Here is a 24,172-nt window from a genome sequence, read left to right on the forward strand (position 1 = left end):
TTGGCAGCAAAGAAAACTAGAGCTTTTCTCTTAGAAGGATTATACATCTGGATTCTCCTATCTCCCAGCCAGGATCAGTAGGGAGGTCTCAAGAAGATAAATGTGCAGACATCTAAATTATAAGCATTTCCTCAATACCCAAGTCTCCATTGATTAAGAAAGATCTGAAATTGTGAATGCAAAATTGTGTATTGCAAAATAATTCTGTATATAAGATCCACAATTCTAAATAATGTTCTGTATGGTGACTAAAAAGTGATGAGCTAATCTTAGTGGCATTAAAATAGGCAATATCATTCCTTGTTCTAGGATTCGCATCCCTTGGCGATAAATCCTCTACTTTGTTGTCCTCATTATAGGACCTCCCCATCTCATGGGCAACAGGAGTTTGGTGCTTCATGTAAGACATTTCAGGCTTATTAAGACATAGTTATAAATATGGGTGAAGGAAATGTATTTTCTTCATTTTGGGGTTCAATTTCAGGGGTTTATCCTCGGTTGTCTACATTCCAATAGAGGCTGATTCCACAGCTAGACAGTCAGCATGTCCCCACTGAACATGCACCGTATCTCCTATGCAGGGTACTGAATAGACCTGATACAATGGTATTTTTAAAAAAAAGGCCCAGAAGATTTTGCCTTGAAGGAGTTTTGCCATCTGTAATCCTGCTGCTTGAGGCAATTCCAGGTGGCGGGATATAAGCGAGGCAAATCTTATGACATTTAGACAAATTTGGCCGTGAGCACAACACCCAGGAGGGTCCTCAACCTCACAGCTGTTCCTTGCTTTATGCCTTTACATCGAGGTGTGTTCCTAAAAAGTTGTGCAAGAAGTGATTCAGGAGGAATAAATCAAATCATAGCTTAAATGTTCCACAGGAGATTTCTACATAAAGGGACTGAAGAAGATTCCTTCTGTAATTATCTCTTAATTTATTGGTTTTACAATGTCAGGTCTTCCAACATGCTGTTTTCCTAATGTGGCCAACCAAAGTGAGACTAAACAGCATTAAGAAGCTTTTTTCTTCAGAAAGGAGCAATCTGGTATTAGTCTTTTTGCTTTTCTTCATTCTCTTTTCTGTTTCCCAGCTTTGGTGCAATTTGTCCTCTTTAGAATCCCCACAGCAACGGGTGAGGAGGAGAAAATGACAAAAAAACCACCTTTAAGTCATCAACCCAGTTCAAGACGGCAGCTCTTCTAACAAGGTTTGCTGCTGGAGGGGGGCAGGGGTGAAGCTGTCACGTGATTTCCCTCCCTAGATGCTCTGCCTTCCAGACCCTCGTGGGACTTGCTCCTTCATGTCTTTCAAGTCTCAGCTCAAATATCCTGCCACTAAGAGATCTCCCATCACTCTTTCTAAAACAGTCCTTAGGGACTGCCCCATCCTTAATGCCCACACACCTTTATTTTGATAATTTATCACTTCCTGGCATTTTATTATTATAAAACTCATTTATTCACCAGTTAATTATGTTAGTCAGAAAATAAATTTCAGGAGGTCAGTCTTTTTGTTTTGCTGATTGTTCTATCAAAGTACTGGAAATAGTGCCCGATACATAGTAGGTGCTCAAATAATATTTGCTGAATGAGTGATTGAATAATCTGGGTAAAGCATGGTTATTCAGTTATTTTTACCCTGTGAACTATGTATCAAAAATCACTAAAGTTGACCATTGTACATTTTTCCCTCTGACCAAAACCACCTGTACCATTTGGAAAATTACCCTTATTGTTGTCGGGAACATATTCAAGATACACATATGCACAGATACAGTTACCTGCCCCAGTGGTGGACACCAGTTTGGGTTTGCTGCGAGCTCCATCTCCTTTGGTGGTGTAGGCTGTGACAGTCAGGGAGTAGGAAGTTTCAGGCTGTAGCCCAGAAATAATCATGTCCTGAAATGACACAAGAGAGTAACATTGATTCAGACCGTACACTGCAAATGCCCTGGGGGAACAATCAAGGCAGCCACCTTCCTTCTGCGCATGCGTAAACATTCCCTGCAGCCATGCCAAGCACTGGAAGTTTCATGCCTAGAGCTCACGCTATGGATGACCTGTCTTCATGCCGACACTGAAGTGGGGTCTTCAGCCATCCTAAGAGGCAGCTCTAAGGGGTAGTAGTCAAAACCGCAAAACCTAGAGTCAGACCTCCTGAATTCTTGAACTGAAACATGGCTTTCCTTATTTACTAGTTTGGTGATTCAGGGCAAGTGAGTTTAACCCGTCGGTGCCTCAGTTTCTCATGTGAAAGTTGGAATGTTAGGGCCACCTAGGGCTACTAAAAGATGAAATGAGCTATACTGGGTAAACACTTAAAACAACGTGTGGCTTGTAGTGAGCAATCCATACTCTAGCTGCTGTGATATGCCAGCTGCTCTCTATGTGCCTGCACTGTAGCCTGGCCCGCAGACTGTTGACGGGGCTGATGCCCAACAGTATGTATTATCACCATGTAAATATTTTACCAAATGGCTGACCTGTTGGCCCTGGATAGCCAGAGAGCCAGAGAAGTTTCTTAGGACTCAAAGAGTATATTATTGGTTAGTTCTACAGGCTATGGACTAAAATCATTATAAACTAAGGAGAATTTTCTAATGATTTGGAGGCCTGGCCATAAAACCACATTAACAGGACTTGTTCTACTACATCGCGAATATGTGTCCAGTTAATTCCGACAATGTAGAAAATGTTGAATATCACAAACTATTTATCAAAACTCTTAGTTTTCTCTTAGTAAGGACCCAAAGCTGTGGTGGCTTACAAGAGAAGATAATCACAGAACTGTTCTTCTACATTGGAAGTTACATGACTCTTTAGACAGAGTGTGGGCTATTAATTTGTTCTGATATTTTCCTTGCTGCTACATACACACACAGCAAAAAAAAAAAAAAAAACAAACTTTCAGATTTTTAGCACAGCTATGTTTTCGAATTGAATACAGATAAATTTAAGAAAATATAGAACGTCATTGTCTTTAGCATCTAAAGACAACGCAAGTGAGAGTTTAGTGAATGGATTAGATTGTGTGAAAAACAGTGGGATTTTTCTGTGCAAGGCTGTAATGGGCACCACAGAACTCACTGGTTGACTCTGATCCCAGGGATGACAGCTTTCGACAATATGCTTTTCTCCAAAGTGTAGGAATATCACCAGTGTGGAAATTCAAAAATATCAGATACTATCCTGAAGAGCCACTGGAAATACTACGCTGTCAGATGAATAGACTAAATCTGGGAGAGAGATTTTATTTTCAGGAATGGTTTCACTAACATTACAGAGAATATAAAAACCAAGTGAACCACTGGAGAGCGGCATTTAAAATGATGGTACACTGGCGATTCCCAAAATTATCATGGGTGAATGCCAACATTATTGTTTCCAAGGTCCCCCTGATATCACAGAATTACTGATGAAAGCAGGCCAGGCTAGGAGGAAAAAGAAGCGAGGCCTGGTTCTATCACCAAATCGTGTGGCAAGCAACTTATGTACCCTGAGCCTTCTATAAATTTCTCATTCATAAAATTGGGGTTAACCACACACGTCCTTCCTCTCATACAGGTTGTGATAGGATAATGTAAGTAGTGCCACTGAAAAGGTTCGAGCCCTCTGTCATGGTCTAATCTCAGCTGGACACACCTCTCTCTGCCTGGATCACATCACCTCTTGGTGTACATTTTCTTTAAGCTGTGGGCATACTTGCTTACTCAGTGGTTTCCACACCCTCTGTCTGGGGTAGTGTGACTGATATCAGGGCCACAGCTCCTCACTCTGTTTTTGTTCTCCTAGCCCATCTGCCCCTTCTTGACTTCTTCCTGGCCCTGCTTGTGAAAAGCTGACATTCCTGGATGTTCTGTCACAGTCACTCATCTGCTGCATTTCTCTCTAGTCCTAAAAAAAAAAAAACTGGATCCATCTCTAAAACTTAAAGAATTTTTTCTGCCTATATCCTAAATTCATCTCTAGCCCTGACTTTCCCCCAGGGCTCCAAGGGCATGTATTGGGTTGGCCAAAATGTCTGTTCAGGTTTTTCCGTTAAGATTTTATAGAAAAACCCGAGTTAACTTTTTGGCCAGCCCAATACATTGTAAATATTTGCTGGACGTTTTCCCTTGACTAAAGTGTTACCTCCACTACTTCAACTTAACTAAAGCTTAAACGTCATTCCCGGAAGCAGACTCCCCTTCTTACTTCCATATTTTAATGAATGGTGGAGCATCTTCAAAACTTATGAGTGATCTTTGGTCCCTTTTTCTTCTTCAAACTCTTAGCTAGTTAGTATGTTTTTGTCCATTCTTCCTTTAAAACATTGATCATAACAGTCCCTTTTTCATTTCTGATGTTCAACTTTTTAAAAGTTTTTTATTACTTCACGACTTAGGAAAAGAACTCTGTTTCCCTGTCTACTGTATTTTTTTCACCCTCTAATCTATCCATTAAGTTATTGATTTTTAAGCTTCAGGTAATGACCCATTTAGTAGGTCATGAAATCAATTTAGCCATTCAAGACCAGTGTTTTTTAAACAAATGAAATATACTTGAATATTAAATTTTGCATATATTTAAAGGTAAGGTATTGTTTTGTAAAACCTTTATTTTAAACATATGCATGAATTGGTCATGGCATATAATGCGTTTCTTACTATGGGTCATCGTCAAAGAAGTTTATAAAACACTGCTACACTGTCAATTTCATGAAGAGTGATATCTTGGCCATCATATTTACCAAGGATCCCTACAAGAGCCCTGTGTTTCGGCCAAAAAAAAAATTTACTAAACAAAAGAATACCTCCCACCAGCCATTATCTTTTTGCTCCTTTTAATAACTTTTTATATCTCTCCAGGACTGAAGAGTTAAAGACCAGCTCTTTAGCTTGACACTTTAGGTTTTTCTAACATTATATTAAAATTTAATCTCTTAGTAGTATTTAGTTAACTTACTAACTTGATAACTTACTAACTTGAATCCTTCAGTCCTGTCAAATTGCCAAGCTCACTGTCGCCTATTATCACACTCTTGACTGACTGCTTCTGCTGTGCTGACCTTTAAAAGTACATTCCTACCTCCAACTCACCAACATACACAGACAGACACTTTTACTTCTTCAATCCCTACTCATCAGTTAAGTTCTCAAATAAGTTTCAGGACTTCTACCATCCTGGTCCACTGTCTCTGAACTCACAGCTCTTACTGATGTTGCCATTCAAATATTAATTAATGATACATTGCTTGAGGTCATCGCTTTTGTTGTATTTTATGGAACTTTTCTTGAACTTTATAACCTTCCTAGGCACCTGGACTGTAAGCACTTAGAAGGCACGTGTCACGTCTTGTGTCCTCCACAGTACCTTACACATGGTAAACTCTCAATAAAAAACACAGTCCATTCACTAAAATATTAAAAAAAAAATTCTTCACTCAGTAAGATACTTTCTGCCTCTTGGCATGACTCGTGCAATTTCAATCAAATTTGTATGGGTACAACAGAGAATTGCCATTTCTAGATAGAGTTAATTAGTGCCGTATCTAGGTCATGTTATGCACTGAATATGTAACTCTGGAGCAGGATTTATGAGCAGCCCAGAACAAACTTATTTAACATCTCTCGTCTGTGATACCTCCACTTAAAGCATGCCTCCTCTAACTGTGTCACAAGGCAGAGTTAGTAGCAGCCACCAAAACAACACAAACTCATGATATTTCTTACGCAATCAACGGCATCACAGCAATTTCACAAAACAAAAACCAAAATGAAAAGTATACCACATCGTGGAAGTACTTTAAAAAATAATTTGTTAGTTCATGCATCCAAGCAAAGTGTGATGACACAGTACAAATAAATGAAAGATGGGTATAAGAAACAACAACCATTTATAATCTGTTTTGAAAAAGCAGCCAAAAATTACTCACATGTTCAGTAGTATCATCAAATTCCCACTGATTGAGATTAAGAAGGTTGGGGAGGAGGGAAACAAAATAAAAAGAAATGAAGAGACATTTGTAGCCTGATAAAGGCAATGGTACCCCTCCTTAGATTAAAAAAAATAGAAGAAATAAGCAACTGAAGAGGTGTGTACAATATAATTCCAAAGAGTATATGTGTGTTATGCTGCCACCTTCATTCCTAATTGAGAAGTTAAAAGTAAATATGTTCTATGTTGTTATCATTAAAACCGGCTAATTTTTTTTAATGCATGGCTCATTGGAATGAATCAATAAGGCATAGCAAAAAGCTGATGCACACTACATTGTGACATTTATTCTGATTTCTATCCAGGTTACACAATTCAAGTCACTATTTAGGTTAACATCTTTCATTAATATTGAAAATGTACAGTCTCAGTGAAGTCCTGTAAGATGTAAAAAAAATTCAATGAATAGTTAAAGAGAACATGAAATGAGCAAAAACCAAACAAACCGAAAACCAAAACAACACCACAAAGAAAGTCAGCAAAACAATAAACAAAAGCCAAAGTAGAAGAGGAGAAAAAAAAAGATTGAGTTGATATTTAAGCCATTTTGTATCATATAATTTCACTAACTACGATATTCCCAATGACAACGGCAACAGAACTACAGTTCTATAATGTAAGATTATCTATGAACTGAAGAAGGACATCAAAGCATGACGGTCGCATCATTTTATTTCTCATAATTGCAGATGTACCAAAATAAACGTAAGCAGTTAGGGCCTTATTAATTTTATACTATAAGAACTTTCTATTTTATGGGCAGTGCAAAATAAATATTTACAAAAAAGCAAGTCAGTGGTCCTTTTCCAGAGTCTTAAGGGACACCATGAATTTCCAACTAAATTTATAGAAATGGCCTTTAAACCAAAACCATACAACTGGATTTGAGGAAGATAAATTAGTCCCTAAGCCAGACCCCTTTAGTTAGAATGTTTCGAAACTGAAGCAAACATAAGTACCTTTGTGAGTTGATTATATTAAGACTTTGGAGTAAAGACATTGGGGTAAAAAAACAGGGCCCTTTATAGCCCTGTTATCCTCACAGAGAAAAGAAGGCAAGATCTGGCAATCTGGCACAGCAGTTTTCAACTTTGTTCGTAATCTTCCCCACTTTCATACAAAGGAAGGAATTTTCAATTGAAATAGCTTCAAATTTTCGCTTCAAATTTCCACTAATCCCATCCATTTCCATGCCCGGCTACCAATTTGCTGGATAAGAAAAGCACTCCCCCATTCCTAATACATCATCGCTATTGGAACAAGCATAGGTAAGCTAGTCCATGGGTTATGTATAATCTCCAGTAGGGCAGTTCTTAACTGAAATCTTCCTCTCCCTTTCAGAAAAATATGTATAGGTAGATTTATTATGGTGCTGTCCTTGAATCACTTCTAATTTATTTTTAAAAACTGAAAAAAAAAATAATGTCTGTTTTAAACAACATATTACAAAACCAAATCGTGACTACATGGTTGTAAACCACTGCCTTAGGGTTGGTAGAATTTCTCACATTCTCAACTACTCTTAATAGATTTCTTAATTTGGCTCAGCATAGGGGATCTCATCAATACCCTGAGAAACTCTAATTTTTATCACTGTCATTATCTTCATCTTCTGGGAAATGAAACAATTATTTTCATTAGATATGTAATTTGGCAAAGAAATACTAAATAAAATACTATCTGGATACCTTTCCCTGAATAAGAATGTCTATTCTTAAGTGGCAGAAATCATACATTTAGAAATTAGATTAGCTTAGTTCCAAATACTTTTAGCACAGCAGAAAGTAGATTTATCAGCAAAATTGCTGTTTGAAATTCTTCCCTTTGATTTAATTAAGTCAACCAATTTTTTTGAAGTCAGAAAGGCAAACTCAGATATAGCTGTAGAGCCGTACATCTGTATTTTAAGAAAACAGTGACATGTTTTTAATCAGATGTGTCATTTCAATTCACTTCCTCACTTGAAGTCAACTCTGATTGAGGTAAATATGGATCATGTGTTTTGAAAGCTAAAATTTTGTGAACTTATCTACGAAACAGACTACAGACATAGAGAACACACTTGTAGTTGCCAAGGGGGAGGCGCAGTGGGGGAAGGATAGACTGGGAGATTGGATAGACTGGGAGTTTGGGATTAGCAGATGCAAACCATTATACAGAGAATGGATAAACAACAAGGTCCTACTGTATAGCACAGAGAACTATATTCAATATCCTGTCATAAGCCATAATTGAAAAGAATATAAAAAGTGAATGTATATATGTGTATTACTGAATGACTTCACTGTACAGTAGAAATTAACACAACACTGTAAATCATCTGTAATTCAATTTTTTAAAAAAGCTAGAATTTTGTATAGGAATTTTAACATGCCAAAAAAATTAAAATGGGGTCCATTTAAAGGTACAGATTAAAATAAATGTATCCTATAAAAATATACATATGCAATTTCAGAGGCTTACCTGTGCATCAGCCAGCATGACATCCTTCAGCATGGGCTGGCCCTTGGGTTCACCATTTTCCATCCTCACATAATGCACCTGGTATCCTCTTATCTGGCCATGCTGTTTATTGGGCACAGGTGAGCGCCATGAGACTTTAACAGATGTTGAGTTGACAGCCTCTACCTCGACTTTGCGAGGAGGACCACTAGGAACTGGAACAACATCATTGGATAAAAGAAAATTATAGGCACTTGTCCCACCCAGTCAGAGCATTTTCTTTACTTAGGTTCAAAAAAAAAAAAAAAGAAAAAAAGGAAAAAAAAAAAAAAAAAAGGCAGACCCACTATGTTTCCTTTGTGGAATACAAACATTTTCAACCAAGGAAAATGCTCAACCAATCTGCTCTACCTTTTAAGAAAAGATCAAAAAACATGACCGATGCCAAAAAAAAAAAAAAAAAAATGGAAGAAAAAAAGAGTATCAGAGAAATAGAAAAACATGTAAAAAATGTACAAAAGCCAAGGAAGATGCTTTGAGGTTCAAAGCATTAAAGCACAAAGAAGTATAGCATTGAAATAATAACAAAAACTGGTTGTTGATTGGTGTGTGTGTGTGTGTGTTTTCAAGGTTTCTTTTTAGCCGAATAAAAAACATTCTTGATTATATGGATTTTCTTCTTTTTTTTTCTCATATCAAAGGTATTCCATACAACAGATACCAAAAATTGAATGTCGAGCATCAGTGTCTCTGAAATGTGCAAGACAAAAAGGCAACAAGAAGATACGAAGGCACTTTTGAAAAGTTAACTTCAAAATGTAAAAGAAGTGACTACAAAAACCAAGAAATATGCAGAAGACTTTAGATGGAGGTACAGAGAAGGGCCTGGATTGCAAGGTCATAGGAGCAAACTGTTCTTTTAAAAGGAAGCAAATTACAGTGTTGAGATTTAAAAAGTTAAAAAAAAAAAAAAAATGCCCAGGCTGTAGCAAAGATAGGTCTCCGGCAAAAACCACTGAAGTTACAGCGTTGCTGGGTAAAAAAGATGAGCAGAGAAAAATGCATTACTGTTAGCCTATCAAAAGACAGCAGACCAAGACTGTGGCAGAAGGGTGCAAACTGACGTAGCAGAGGCAACGTACCATCTTCATCGGTTCGAATCAACACGGACAAGCTCTCAGGGCCAGGGCCGACATCTGTGTGGGCTGTCACAGTGATCCGGTACTCAGTCCATTTTTCCAGCTGTTCCAAAAGGTATTTGGTAGTGTCCGAAGGAATTCCCAAAATCTCATGAGGTTTGTCATCTTCTCCATCCACTGCGGTATACTTGATGGAGTATTCAGTAATAATGCCATTCTGTTTTTCCACTGGTGGAGGTTGCCAACTTACCAAAATACTAGTGGAACTTGGGCTGGTGCAACTAATGTCTTGAGGAGGAGCTGACGGCTCTTATTTTGGTAGTGAGTTAAAGGAGGGTTTGAGTGAAAGGACAGGAGTGGTTGGAAAAAAAAAAATGATAAAACAAAAGAAAAGGCAAAAATAAATAAATGAACCATAGGGCAACAAAACAAAAATAAGGCTCTGAAACTTAAAGTAAATTTTTAAAGATAAATTTATGTACCTTGGCTTAGTAATATGAATAAACCAAAAAATGAATAAATGACCAAAAATAATTGTTAAATAATGGGTGGGGGGAATATGTGAAAATGAAACCTTAAGACAACAGAGCCTCAAATAAAATTACCTACCTGCAATTTAAATTCTTCTTCTAAAACAATCCCTCAGTATTCCCCAGCCCTATTATACAGACTATCGAGCTTCAAAAAAGCTGCAAACAGTACAAGATTTATTACATGAGAGTCTGATGATGTTTAAGAGATGCCATTTCAAGCTTTCACTACTGCATTCTAAAATGAGGGCAATTCCTACATAGTATTCATTTGTGAAAAGGTTCTTAAGTGTGAAAAGTGGCAAAAACTGTTGGATGCCCTTCCACCAATTCCAATTTTTTAAAAAGGGAGATAAATAAAAGCCCAACAAACACAAAAGGGTTCCCTCTGACTATGTGAAAAACGGAGTCTTCTGACCAGTTTTAACAACAAGTGTTAACCTAACATTGATCATAGCCCATATACAGTGAGCATGCAGAACAATAAAGGATGAAGATGAATAGTCCAGGATTTACCTACCCGAGGGTAATGTCAGGCTGGTTGATTCTGACTGTAACTTGTACTTACCCTATGTCAGCTTCCAGCTTTTTTAAAATTATAACTCTTCTTGGGACACCATTGCTAGTGAAGAATTAGATCCCACCAGCAAATTTTGGTAAAATCAATAAAAATCATCTATCCCTTACAAAATGTCAATAACATAGCCATTAAAAAGAACTGTTTAAAAAAAATCCTGAGAACCATCTGGAAAAGATATGACTTATCTTTCATTTTGTACATAGCTCCTTTCATTTTGTACATAATTATTCATATAAAGTAGGATTTACATAAGAGTTAAAAGATAAACTTTCTTCCTGCCCATTCTAAAATAAACTAGTCACCTTCTGAGCAATTATTTTACATCAAATAAGTCAAACATATCATTATTTGAAAAAACAAAAAGCAATAAAGAGCAATGTGACTGTTATAAATTATTTTTAAAGTTAATAGTATATATTCCTAAAGAAGAACAAAGAATTGGGATGATATATGTTTGCATATATATTTTTTTGATATAAGGCAATATATATGGTAGAATGAGTAAATCATTTCTAATTTTTTGTATTTGAACATGTAGTTTGGGTATTTCTTTACACTTTGTGAGCCTTAATATTATGTAGTGTCAGGTGTATCTGATTATTTAGACGATCATCAGTCTTTCTTTCTTTTTTTTTTTTTTTTTGCGGTACGCAGGCCTCTCACTGTTGTGGCCTCTCCCGCTGCAGAGCACAGGCTCCGGACGCGCAGGCTCAGCGGCCATGGCTCACGGGCCCAGCTGCTCCGCGGCATGCGGGATCTTCCCGGACCGGGGCACGAACCCGTGTCCCCTGCATCGGCAGGTGGACTCTCAACCACTGCGCCACCAGGGAAGCCCCATCAGTCTTTCTTAATTTACATGTCTTGTGTTCTTCATTACAGGCAATCAAAATGAAAAGATCCTTGTACAGACAAAAAGGAAATCCGCGTAAAACAGCCTTATATATTTGGTATAAGGTTTGCAAAATCACAAGAACATCATTTTTATTGATTCTGACCAAAGATTCTTATATTTCAAATTATGAAACTATTTTATATGCATTATCATTCATAATAAATTGAGTTGTTCATGTAACAGCAAAGACTCATTTGTAAACCTTTTTAAAAAACTCATTTGGTTGTCAATACATTCCTACCTTCAGACCTCCTATTCTGTGAAAGTATATGTAGCACCACTTGAAACCTTAATAAAATAAAGAGTGGATAAGCTTTTGATGTGTCTATAAAAAGTTCATTCTGTCTCTTTGTATGTAAGTATGTATGTATGAATATATATGTGTGCGTATGCAAAACAGTCAAGTTTGTAAACCATGCAAAATATAATATTAAGGCGTGTCACATTTCTTTAAATTAAGTGTCTGATTTTAAGAATTATCTTCTGCAATATTACTTATTAGCCTGCCTGGAATTCAAAGGAGACATACAATACTGCATTGATTTACATGCTTCAGTTTTAAAAAAGGAAATTTTATGGGAATAAGCTATCATCAGTAAGGGACTAAGCAACAGAATCCTAATGCTTTTCATATGAATAATCATGTGTTGAGGAAAAATATGAATTTTATCATCAAAATCCCTGAAAGATTTCAAGTATCTATAGAAAATGAAATGATGGCAGACTTGCTTATATGAAAGGAAATTCATCTTCTAAAAAAATGTAAATTTCATGTTGGCTGATAGGTCTAAAAATCAGGTCAATAGAGCATTCTCTTTATAAAATTCAATGTATTCATTTTACACATATCTATGTCACTAGATAAAATGACATAAAAAATTTAAAAATCACATATAAAATGTAAAATATTTTTAAAATCTAAGGAAGTAAGTCCATAAAACTGTTCAATTTAAGGTAAATGGTTAATAGACTAATCATAGAAACATTAATAAAGAGCAAACAATAGTATGATAAGCCACCAAACTTTCCATCAAAAACAACCTGCCATATAATACTTTATGCAAAACAATCGTCCCTAGACACAATGAACTCCATTGTGATAAACACAACTATGCTTTAGAGTAACAGTCCCAAAAAGAATCTGAACCTGAGGAAACAAAATACAATTTAGGATTGCAAATATACTTGTGATTATTCCATTGTTCCTAAATTTGTACAAATACAGATTTTCTGTGAATGTTCCAAATTTCCACATGAACTACGTGCAAAGTTAACAACAAACTAGGAAAAAGTACGTGACGTGAAGACTTGGTCATCAGCAAAGTTAAAACCTGTGTGCTTAAAAAAGATAAAAGTTTGGTCTTTTGCTGTCTCTTTAATTTGCTAAGCCCTCCTCTGATTATTTTGCAGTGCTCTCAATCTGAATTTTGCTTTACAGCTTTATAATTCATTAAATGGGGCCTGATCCAACGCCTTTACCCACTTTTCTCAAGTAGGTTTCCTAACTTCTCTGAATGTCTTTCGATTTTGGAAGTGGGAGAATGGGATCTGTCATTTGGACCCAGCCCGAAAACCAAGGTCATGGCGCTCTAATCCCCCAAACTGGACACTTGCTAGTATAGAGACTACCAACTATTAAATATTAATTAGCAGGTTTGTTGTTGGTGGGGATAAAAGCTGGCAACGCCTCCTAGTGAAGAAAAGGGCAGAAAGTAAAGCAAAGAGAGACACCTACTTGACTGCATGGTTCTGGCTGATATTTCAGCTGTGGAAGCACCCAGGCCTTGGGGAGAGCGTGCAGCCAGACGGAAGTAGTACAAGCTGTTTGGTCTCAGCCCTTGCAGTCTATAAGATGTCCCTGGTTCAATGGTAATCCGTTGCTGTGGATAAGTAACAAGGGACCTTGGTCATCTTCGTTAAGATTTGTGCATATATGTATATGTATATATATATATATATATATATATATTTTTTTTTTTTTTTTGCGGTATGCGAGCCTCCCACTGCCACGGCCTCTCCCGTTGCAGGAGCACAGGCTCCGGACGCGCAGGCCATGGCTCACGGGCCCAGCCGCTCTGCAGCGTGTGGGATCCTCCCGGACCGGGGCACGAACCCACGTCCCCTGCAGCGGCAGGTAGACTCTCAACCACTGTGCCACCAGGGAAGCCCAGTGCATATATTTTTATCACACTGCCCAGAACATCAGATTTCTGTAATCAGGGTTATAATAATAATAATCAGGGTTATAATGTCATCAAAATATCACAAACAGAATCAACAGTGAGAGTATCAAGGACTCTACTAGGGGAAGTACATATTGAAGATACCAGTTTAAAAGGCAAGTTTCTACAACAAATAAGACAACTGGAAAAAAGGAAGTCAGGGGTCTATCTAACGATGACACAGTTTTCCAAATGCATCAGATAAGAGGGAGTGAGAGGCCCACCACCCATGAATGCATTCAACCTTTAAGTCATGTGTGTTGCGGTGACACTGCCCACAATGGAAACTGACCCCCGCCCCTGACAATGGCTTATGCCTAACATTCCATTTGAAGAGATGTCTAGGTCATCTCCCGTGACCATCTGCAACGTTAATAGGGGCAAAGAAAATATGGCCGGAAGTAACAATGGAAACCGGCACACAGTTCACGTGAGGTTGTTATGAAAGAGATCTGGAATTGCCAAGGCCTGAGGGAATAAAAATCATATGTCAGTTACTGAAGAAAGATGGATAATGTATATGAAACTATACTGTTACCCTAGGTTGATTTCAAATTAATTTTAACACTTCCTTTCTTTGTGAATATAGAACCTACAGCTAGAAAAAAGAAATCACAAACTCTTCTATAACTGTTAACATCATAAAGGGCTTTTGAAATAAGTTTTTTTTACTTGAATGTGGTAATTTATTTTTATGCTTGAAATCTGCCTTTGCATTTTAGCAAAGATATAGCTATCTATGGGTAGTCAATCTCAGATTTAACATGAGCCTGTAGTAAACCTTAAAATGCATGCTATTATGTAGCCTAGTAATGGCATCAATAATCTTATAAGGCTTTTTATTGAATAGCATTTGCTGTTCACACAAAGAGAAGTCAGTCAAGGGCAATTCAGATATAAAACTAGAGGAAACACCCCTAGGGTGTTCTGTTGCAAATACAAAATTTTCAGAAATTTTAGATTTACCAAATAACAAGAAAAAAAGGAATTTCCTAAATAAACAATTGTAAAGCAGAGTGGGTATGCCAATAGTCAAGTATCCATAGTGTTTCCAAAGGACTGCCACTCTCTTTAACTGTTTTTATTTTATTTGTTTTTTAGTTGGGTAATGGTAAGTATTTAAAATAATTTAATGCTAATTTATGTCTTATTACAAACACCAACAGCTGTAACACGAGTACTTTACGTTATATCAGCACTTCAGTTCTAGAACTTTTTGAGTGATTAATTTGTATCAGCTTTGTTAGCTAAATCTAAAAGCATTGCTTTTAGAGCCTGGTCTTTGGAGATTCTGCTCACTTCAAAGAGATGTAATAAAATAGAAGTTTACAGTAGCATATTAATGTATTATAGCATTCAAAATGATGAGCCACAAGTTAATTGGTAACAGTTCATTTAGTATGTGAGTGTTTAAGAAAGGTATTCTTTTTTTAGAACTTAGGGGCTGTTTTGCTTTGTGAAGATATTTTTAAGATAAAGGATGCTAAGAGGTACAACAAAATGGCTTGGTGGATTGAGTTTTCACATAGAGTTTTACCAACTTTTTTGTCCTAATGTTCCCCTTAATGGGTTTTACGATAACAAAAGAAACATATTTATTACTATCTCTTTCTGAAAATATTAGATATATCTTAATACTGATTTATATAATCTATTCAAAGTATACCCAAGGGCCGGTATATCCTAATGGTTAAGAACATAGATTCTGGAAATTGTTTAGATTCAAATTCCAGCTCTACCATTCAGTAGTATGAGGCTCTGGGCAAATTATTTAATCATTTAATTTTTTCCGTGTCTCTATTTTGTTATAATATGTGAAATAGATTAATAATAGAGGCTGACTCAAAGCACTGCTGTAAGGATTGACTTAATATGTGTGAAACCATTATTATAGTGCCTGTTAATGTATGTGTTAGTTATTTTGATTTTTATTTCTCTTTTCAGTAACTATTAACAATTTCTAGCCTTCCACAGTCTGTTATTTTATTTGTGTAACATAAACTATATATATATATATATATATATGTATGTATGTATTTTCACATTCATATCAAACAATCATTGGCATACAAACAAACACTTGCTATGGGGCATCTTTCTCTGAAACCAGTTTAGACAAATTCATCTACCCAAAGCCTTGGAGCTCACTTAGTCATGTGTTAACAGTGACTTAAGCATTTGAATGCAGAAGACAAAGAAAGGAAATCCCCAAATCTCAAGGAGTATATTCTTTTACAAGCAGATACTTCCATAAGTAACTTAGAAACCAGAATTAAAAAAAGAAATTTCCAATACAGACAATAGCTGTTTTTTGTTTCTTTTGTCCTAACCCCAGCAAGTCTCCAAATACTCTTTCTGTTTTTTTGGTCAAGCTTCTCTTTTGATGAATAAATCTTTTCCACCAAGGTCCTCTGTAGATATCTGACCTTTTAACAGAACTTGGGCAATTACACAAAATGAGAGCAGTGCTTGGGTGTAGAGAATGATGACAAGGCGAAAAGCACAGTCCTACCTCTTTTCCATGCTCCCCATCTTTGTAGACCAGTTCATAGCTGGCGATGGTGTCTGAACGTGGAGGCGTCCAAGAGAGCAAAATACTTGTTTCGGATTCAGGTTCTGCCTTGAAGTTTAGTGGCTGCCCTGGCACTAAAATCAGGGAGGCAAAGGAGTGAGCTCACCGTCACCAGAAATATTCAGAAGTTCTTTCATTAACTGTTTAAACTTTTCACTCAGTGTCTGCACGTATTAGCTTAATGGAGAGCTAGGTGCCTTACATTGTCCAAGTTAGCCTGTCAATATAAAGCCCAGTTTTCCTCCTTTAAGGGACAAGAACAATGTTATAAATACTGTGCTTGTCCCTGAGTGATTTAATATATATGCAAGATGTGGAATTAGCAAATGTAGAATGTATCAGTCTCTGAATTCAACTTTAAGAATAATATTTACTTTATAATATCATTGTAAGTAATAAATGTGATGATTTATATAAAGCACTTGGGATAAATATTGCCTAAATCACACCAACTGTTAAATACATAAAAGCTATTGTTCTTTTACAACTGAGTGGGAACTTATTCTCTAACGCTACAGTTTACTTTTAAAATTATTGCCAATTAGGTTTATAAAATCCCACCTCTACTCCATTAACAAAACCTACAGGCAAGCAGAATCATTAGTATTTTTTTCTTACCAACCCACGTTTTAAAAAGATGTAAAAAAAAAAGAGAGAGAATTTAAAAAACTAACAATTCTTTCTAATCTCTAATGACTTTAATATGAGTTAATACACTAGACACAATATAAATTTAATATTGTCCCTAGTGAGATGGAGCTAAATTACTACACAAGTTGAAAAGTGTATAGAATACACTTATTATCACAAATATAGGAACTTAACAGAGGTCATCTATAATTCTCGTATTAGTCATGTAATCCATGCAATAGACAATTTGGAAAAGCTATATATCATATGTAATCAAGAATGGGACATCAATCCAGTTGAAAGCATCTTACCCAAATGTTGAATTAGAATAAATTTTACTAACCCCAACCTCCTAGTTAGCAACTAATCCCACGAAGTCCTCTATCCATTATACACAAGGCTAATGCACTTCAGGGCATCAGGAGCACAGCTACTCTTACTTACATTGTTCTCAGCCAATGTCTACTCTAATTGGTTGGTGCCCATGCCTTAGCGGCCATTAAATATTTTGATCATTACCCCAGATATTGCGGCATGTTTCAAAGTGCCATAGCTGAACATATGTCCATATTCCCACAAGTTCACATGAGAATTCCGTGTATATTTGTAAAAAACAAGAATAATACTTCACTCCAGAGGGGAAAAGAACATCTAAAGTATTTTTGGCAAATAAGCATGAACATTCAAAAACATATACAAATAATATAACTTGTAGCTGATGTATGACATCAATTTCTTAAACAATACCTAAAGCATCATTTTCACCATAAAGAAGGTCTTTGGAGATATAAAATGCATTACTTTCTTTTCTTTCTATAGTCATCTCTCTGTAGCATGATGAAAAAAATGCCTTTTGTTTAAAAAAAGATTAAAATCTAAAGGGGTCTGCAATGGTTTCTGGAATCAATCCCTAATCATCATTTCATTACTCTGGTCTGTTAACCTGTGACTCTGTGTGTGTGTGTGTGTGTGTGTGTGTGTGTGTGTACACGTGCACACACTCATGTTTGGACTGATGCTTAAGGCCACCAATAATCAGTGCTTCATATTTCTAATTTCATTCATCTTCCTCTCTCTCCTTCCGTATCACAGACCTTGAGATACTCATTAATTTGATGCCTACAGGAATGTACTTTCTGAACTGAGTATCTATTTTTTTTTTTTTAAGTACCTGCCCAGTGGGTGACCTAACACAATCATTCAGGCTGAGAGGTGAGAGGTAGAGACAAAAGAAGATAAAAGATCAAGAGCAAGAGAAGGTAGAACAGAGGGAAATAAGAAAAACAATCAGGCAAGTAACAAAACAAATAGAAAATGCATTACTTCTAAAAAGAAAATACCAATAGCACAGGTAGGAGCAGCGATGGAAGCCAAGAATGATCAGACAGATGGGGAAATTATGATTGGATTCTAATATTCAGATCATGAAAGGTTTTCTCAGCCTAAAAATACACACATCTATGCATATGTATGCAGTCACTTCTTTTTCTCTAGTTTTATTCCCTTTTTCTTTCCCCAACTTCCACACATCTGGGAAAGAAGAACACCTTGTTATAACTTCTGACTTAAACCAAACCAAATAAAGTGCTGTCAAGAATTAAAAACATGGACAGCGTTGAAGGGCTGCTCTCAGGATAATAACTGCTTGTTACGTATTTCCTCCCTGCTAAGGCTAATAATAAATTGAGTGACAGTGATTGAAAACATTGTGGGAATCCAATTAACTTTTTCTTACTTAAAACTGTTTACTTTTTTGCTTTTAATTTGTCTCAAACAAATTCCTGGTAGGTCTCAATGTTTCATCCTTGTTTAGTGCCACACACTTCCTTTAATTCTCTAATTCTGTTTGGTTCTATTCAGAGCCCTCTCCTTCTAAATAATGAAATAGCTACATCAAAGCCTCAGAGGGTGTCCATTTTATTTTGGGACAAAGTAAGTAGGAAGTGGCCACACGACTGGATGGTGAGTCTCTTGGAATAATACAAACAGGGTTCTCCTCCTCTGCTTTCAACATCATCTTCTTTTGAAGTGGTCTGGAGGGGAATTTAATAGATTTTAAACTTGTGGTCGAAACACCAATGCCTAGAGGTGCCGGGCAGATGACTTAGATGAGTGCAGAGGCCATGCAGGCCCAGGGTCAATGGGGGAGTGCCTGGGCCACCAGAAGGAGTCAGTGATGCTCAGAGCCAGGACACGGCTGCCTTGTGGAATGTGGGTCCAGTCTTGCCCAAGCTTCTGATTTTTCAGCAGAAGTTGATAATGAATCTTCTAGGTAAAATCTTTTAATTTTTTACAATCAGAAATAAATTGAATTAGTTGAAATTAACTGAAAAACACTGTATTAGGCAAAATGTGTCTACAGGCAAAATTCAGCATAAGGACCAGGGCTTTAAAAGATCTTTTTATTATATCAGACTCTACGCCCATACGTGTCTTAGGGGTGACGGTACTCAGACTTTCTTGGGAATTGTGGATTCACCTAAAGATGTTGCTTCCTCAGGATCATTTAGTCATTACTGAAACAACCACAATGAAGCTGAGGCTTCAAAGGAAAAGAAAAAAGCTGTGAAATTAACGTATTTAGTTATACATTCCCCAAACATAATAGCCCTAATGATCATAATATATGTTTACAAGAAAACACGTTAGTGGACTCCAAACTGTCATATTTATTTTGTCTGTGCCACTTGGAGACACAGGGAATACTTCATCATCTGTCAGTTAGATTTTTATACCAAATACTGTGGCTACAAAGGTTCTATTAACATTTATATTTGTTCTCTCATATCCCTTCTCCCTCCTTCCCTCCCTCCCTTACTGTCTTCCTCCCACTCTCCCCGTCTCTATAGATAGATAGATAAGTATAGATATTTGTATGGATATATATTTAATGCTCTCACAGTCCTGACACCTCAAACCTACTGACATTCTTTTATCTTCACTTACTTCATGTTTTTCTCTATATATTTTATTTAAGAGCTTTTCTGTGCTGTAGCATTTTCCTCATCAATTAACCAAAGCTACATTTTACGGAAAAATCTGAGATTCTGGAAAACACACGGGAGAATAAAAAGAACCCGTCCAGAAACCTTAGTGCAATCATCTACATTAAAAAAAAGACGTGTTAATGTTGACCATAAACCAATAGAATTTAGATGTGGAAAGAGGAAAGAAAAGTAGGAACACAAATTTTTCTTTAAAATTATATTTAAGACATCCTTATATTTGGTAAAGTGGTGTTGTTATACCCTTCTTCTTGATTGCTTATTTAATGTCCACAAGGAAATACAAATATGAGCTATCAATCCCCTACAATAAGATTATAGCCCCATTGAGAAATGGGAAATATTAGAGTAGTAATACTAGTATGCTCCATATATCTGAAGGCAACTCACAGAGAATGGAGAATGAATAAGAAGCGAGAAGAAAATCTGCATGTCATCTGAACTCTGATGATATTGGAAGAGATCAATATTTGACTAAATTTTAGGGAATATCTCTGAAGAGAAAGGGGTTAGCACATATAAAATGGCTAAAAAACAATTTCACCTCACCGTAATATAAATATGAAATGTTACCAAAGAGACTAAAAAACACATTATTACTAAAATGTCTAGTGCTCTAATAAGGTACATATTTTAAAATGTATCTAGCAGATTGACAAATGATAATAACAACAATAAAAGCAACAGCCAGGATTACAGTGGCAGTAAAACAAAACAAAATTCAAACAAAGAGTCTGATTTGTAAGTGCCACAGATATATCATTGACAAAATAAGTACTTAATACACAAGCACCTGCACAAATCTTACTCTCAACTGTCATTAAACATCAATAAGAAAAAGTTAAAATTTTATTACAGTTGTATTTACAACCAGCACTCCTTTACTCACTGCTAAAACTATTTAGAGAAAGAATTCAAATGGGGCTCATAATTTTTGCTATTGGAAATCAGTCTTTTCTAGTTTGCTTATATAGGCCTGTTGATACATAGTAATGAAATGGTTTATAAAGTACTGGAAACCTAAAGCACAATGTCTCTAAAATGTCATAGTTTTATAACAATTTTGCTTCTTCAAAATGTGTAAAGTTGATGCTACTCATTAATATTTATTTATTAAATGTGTATAATTATTTTCCTTCCAAAGACCTATACTATTAAGGTGTGTACATATAAATCAGTACTTTCCCCAAGAATCTATTAAATGCATAGAAGAATTAGAGGTAAGATATGTTTTCTAAAGAAAGTTCAGGAAAAAGACACACATTGGGATTTAACAGCTTTAGAATGCCTCCAATTAGCAGGGACAACAAGCAACATTTATGTTAGTGCATTAGGTTTAAGATGTTAATTTATTACATTTCCTTATCAGAGTTTTATTTGTACTTCTTTTGTAAAATATAGTTACCCTATGTTCTTATTATAATTACGTACAAGAGAAAACTATATGAGACATCCTTCCCGAATGTGTTTTTTCGTAGCAGAGACTTTTTTCTAGCACATAAATACTTCCCATGTCAATGGCCATATGGTCCATGTATTTCCAAGGTGAATTACTTGCAAGTCACTATAATGCCAGGAGTTAAAGCTATGGAAAACTTGGAAGATTAACCAATATTTCTAGAAAATAATCATTTTAACCAAAATCTTTTCATATTTAAAACCATGTAAAGATCACTTAATATTTTCATCTGTACTAATATTCATAATTAAGGGGATATATTACTGACTATAACATAGATCATATTTTGACTTTCTATATTACCAGAAATATACAAACTTACATCAATCCTCCATTTATATCAATACATGTGACAATAATCTTAGATAAGATCAAAAGTAATAATGTCCCTCTTAAACTCACTTTATTTCTAAATACTGTTTCTGCACAGTCTGATTTTAAACAAAAATAGGAATATTACTGTCAGGGAATTAAAGATAATAAAATGAAATGTATACCTTTTAGATAAAGTAGACAAAAAAGTGTATCTCTGTGTATATGAAATTAAAATATTTGAGAAGTTCATGCATGTTATTGATCAGTAAATTTTTGTAGGTTTGGAAAAGATAAAATTGTAGTGAGAAGAATCATAAACTTAAATTTTATATAACTAAAGGAATCTTTCATAATGGTTTTATGTCTTTGTCTAGCAGTGATCCTATGAATCAGCTAGTCAGGAGCAGCTCAGAATTAATTATATCAGAACTAACATCATTGTATTTGGCAGGTGTCCACTAACATCAAATGGCCTTTGTTAATTAAGCCTAGAGAACAGATCAAATCATTGTGCCATTTTGGAAGGTTTTCTTAGCCTATTGATCTCGGCAGGCACAAATCATTATATCATTATATATCTTCTCAATCAATGGGTATTAAAATTACAACTATTATGGAAGGTTCTTGGAAATATCCTAATGTAAAAAAAGTTAAACAGAGATTGAGAACAGCTATTTTAATGCATCTGTGATCCATTCATCTAGATTTGTTTTTAGGTCCGGAGTCCCTGGATCACATTAACTCAACTGCTCCTGTCACAATGTTACCTTCACTGAGTTATGATTTATGTTACATTATGTCCCCTGGTAATACAGAAAAACAAAATATGATCTATTTAAACATCAGTTCTGTATCTTTCATTAAAAAGTGACGGAAAGCATTACTGTCATTTCATGTTCTGAATATAAGGATTCTCATGATTCTCAAGGATTCTTATGTTTTGGTTGAATTTAGTTTCAGTAACTATTTGGTTTCTTAGATAGCTAAATCCTTCTGTCATAAGAAAATAATATTATGAAACGCTACAGATTTGTATGTTTAAATTTGTAGTTAGAAAATTAAGAACCAAACTTAGTGACTGAGTATGATAACTTTCTATAAAAAAAGGTATTCCTTCTACTTCTTTTAACTTTTTTTTAAATATCTAAATGGTTTAATGTACTTCTGCACTGGGATAACCTAATAGCCACCTCAAGTATTTCAGATGTAAATCATATACAATTCTTTTTTTTTTAAAAAAATAAATTTATTAATTTATTTTTGGCTGCATTGGGTCTTCTTTGCTGCACGAGGTCTTTCTCTAGTTGCGGCAAGCGGGGGCTACTCTTTGTTGCAGTGAGCGGGCTTCTCATTGCGGTGGCTTCTCTTGTTGCAGAGCACGGGCTCTAGGCATGCAGGTTTCAGCAGTTGTGGCACACGGGCTCAGTAGTTGTGGCTCACGGGCTCTAGAGCACAGGCTCAGGAGTTGTGATGCACGGGCTTAGTTGCTCCGCAGCATGTGGGATCTTCCCGGACCAGGGCTCGAACCTGCATCCCCTGCATTGGCAGGCAGATTCTTAACCACTGCACCACCAGGGAAGTCCCATATATAACTCTTGAACAGAGGTATGAATACATGACACCCTGTGTTTCCTGCCTCTATTTATTTATTGAGCACCTAGTGGGCACTAAAACCTAGTAGGCACCAAAAAATAAGACATTAGCAAATTATTAATTTAAAAGATAATGGTGCTTAAAGGTATCTAGAGTGTCCACTTAATGACCCAAAGGAAGTTCCTGAATCTTTTTACCTTCATCGATCCTCAATTTACTCATTGGCAAATGAGATAATTCCACATCTACCTAATTGAGCAGTAAGAATTAATACACCTATTAGCAGAGTTTCCAGCATATGGCAATTATTATGATGATGATTATATATTACTGAAGTTATAAAATATTTCTATCTGTTATCTAATCGATAGCCTTGTTACGGGTTGAAGTGTGTCCCACAAAATTTCATATGTTGAATTCCTAACACCAAGAATCTGAGAAAATGACCTTATTTGGAAATAGGATTGTTGCAGATGTAATTAGTCAAGATGATATCATTAGGTTAGACCCTAATCCACTATGACTGGTATCTTATAAAAAAGGGAAATTTGGACGCAAGAGACAAGCGCTTAGGGAGAATGCCACGGGACCATGAAGGCAGAGATCAGGGTGATGCTCCCACAAGCCAAGGAACAGCCAAGACTACCAGCAAGCCACCAAAAGCTAGGCGGGAGGCCCAGCATCTCCCTCACAGCTCTCAGAAGGAACCAATCCTGCTGACACTTTGTTCTTGAACTTCTAATCACTAGAACTGCAAGATGATAAATTCCTGTTGTTTAAGCCACCCAGTAAGTGGTATTTTGTATGGCAGCCTTAGAA

At 36.1% G+C, this 24,172-nt stretch overlaps 1 protein-coding gene across 1 annotated transcript in view; it reads right to left on the reverse strand.

Moving 5' to 3' along the window:
* Window positions 1–24,172, reverse strand: part of PTPRD (protein tyrosine phosphatase receptor type D) — a 527,692-nt gene that overhangs the window by 166,001 nt on the left and 337,519 nt on the right. The window contains 6 exon segments of the mRNA XM_032635461.1: window positions 1,780–1,897; window positions 5,913–5,939; window positions 8,438–8,631; window positions 9,559–9,864; window positions 13,293–13,437; window positions 16,292–16,425. Coding sequence (XP_032491352.1) covers window positions 1,780–1,897; window positions 5,913–5,939; window positions 8,438–8,631; window positions 9,559–9,864; window positions 13,293–13,437; window positions 16,292–16,425 — 924 coding nt within the window.

Source organism: Phocoena sinus, chromosome 6, assembly GCF_008692025.1.
Source record: "Phocoena sinus isolate mPhoSin1 chromosome 6, mPhoSin1.pri, whole genome shotgun sequence".
Taxonomy (NCBI): domain Eukaryota; kingdom Metazoa; phylum Chordata; class Mammalia; order Artiodactyla; family Phocoenidae; genus Phocoena; species Phocoena sinus.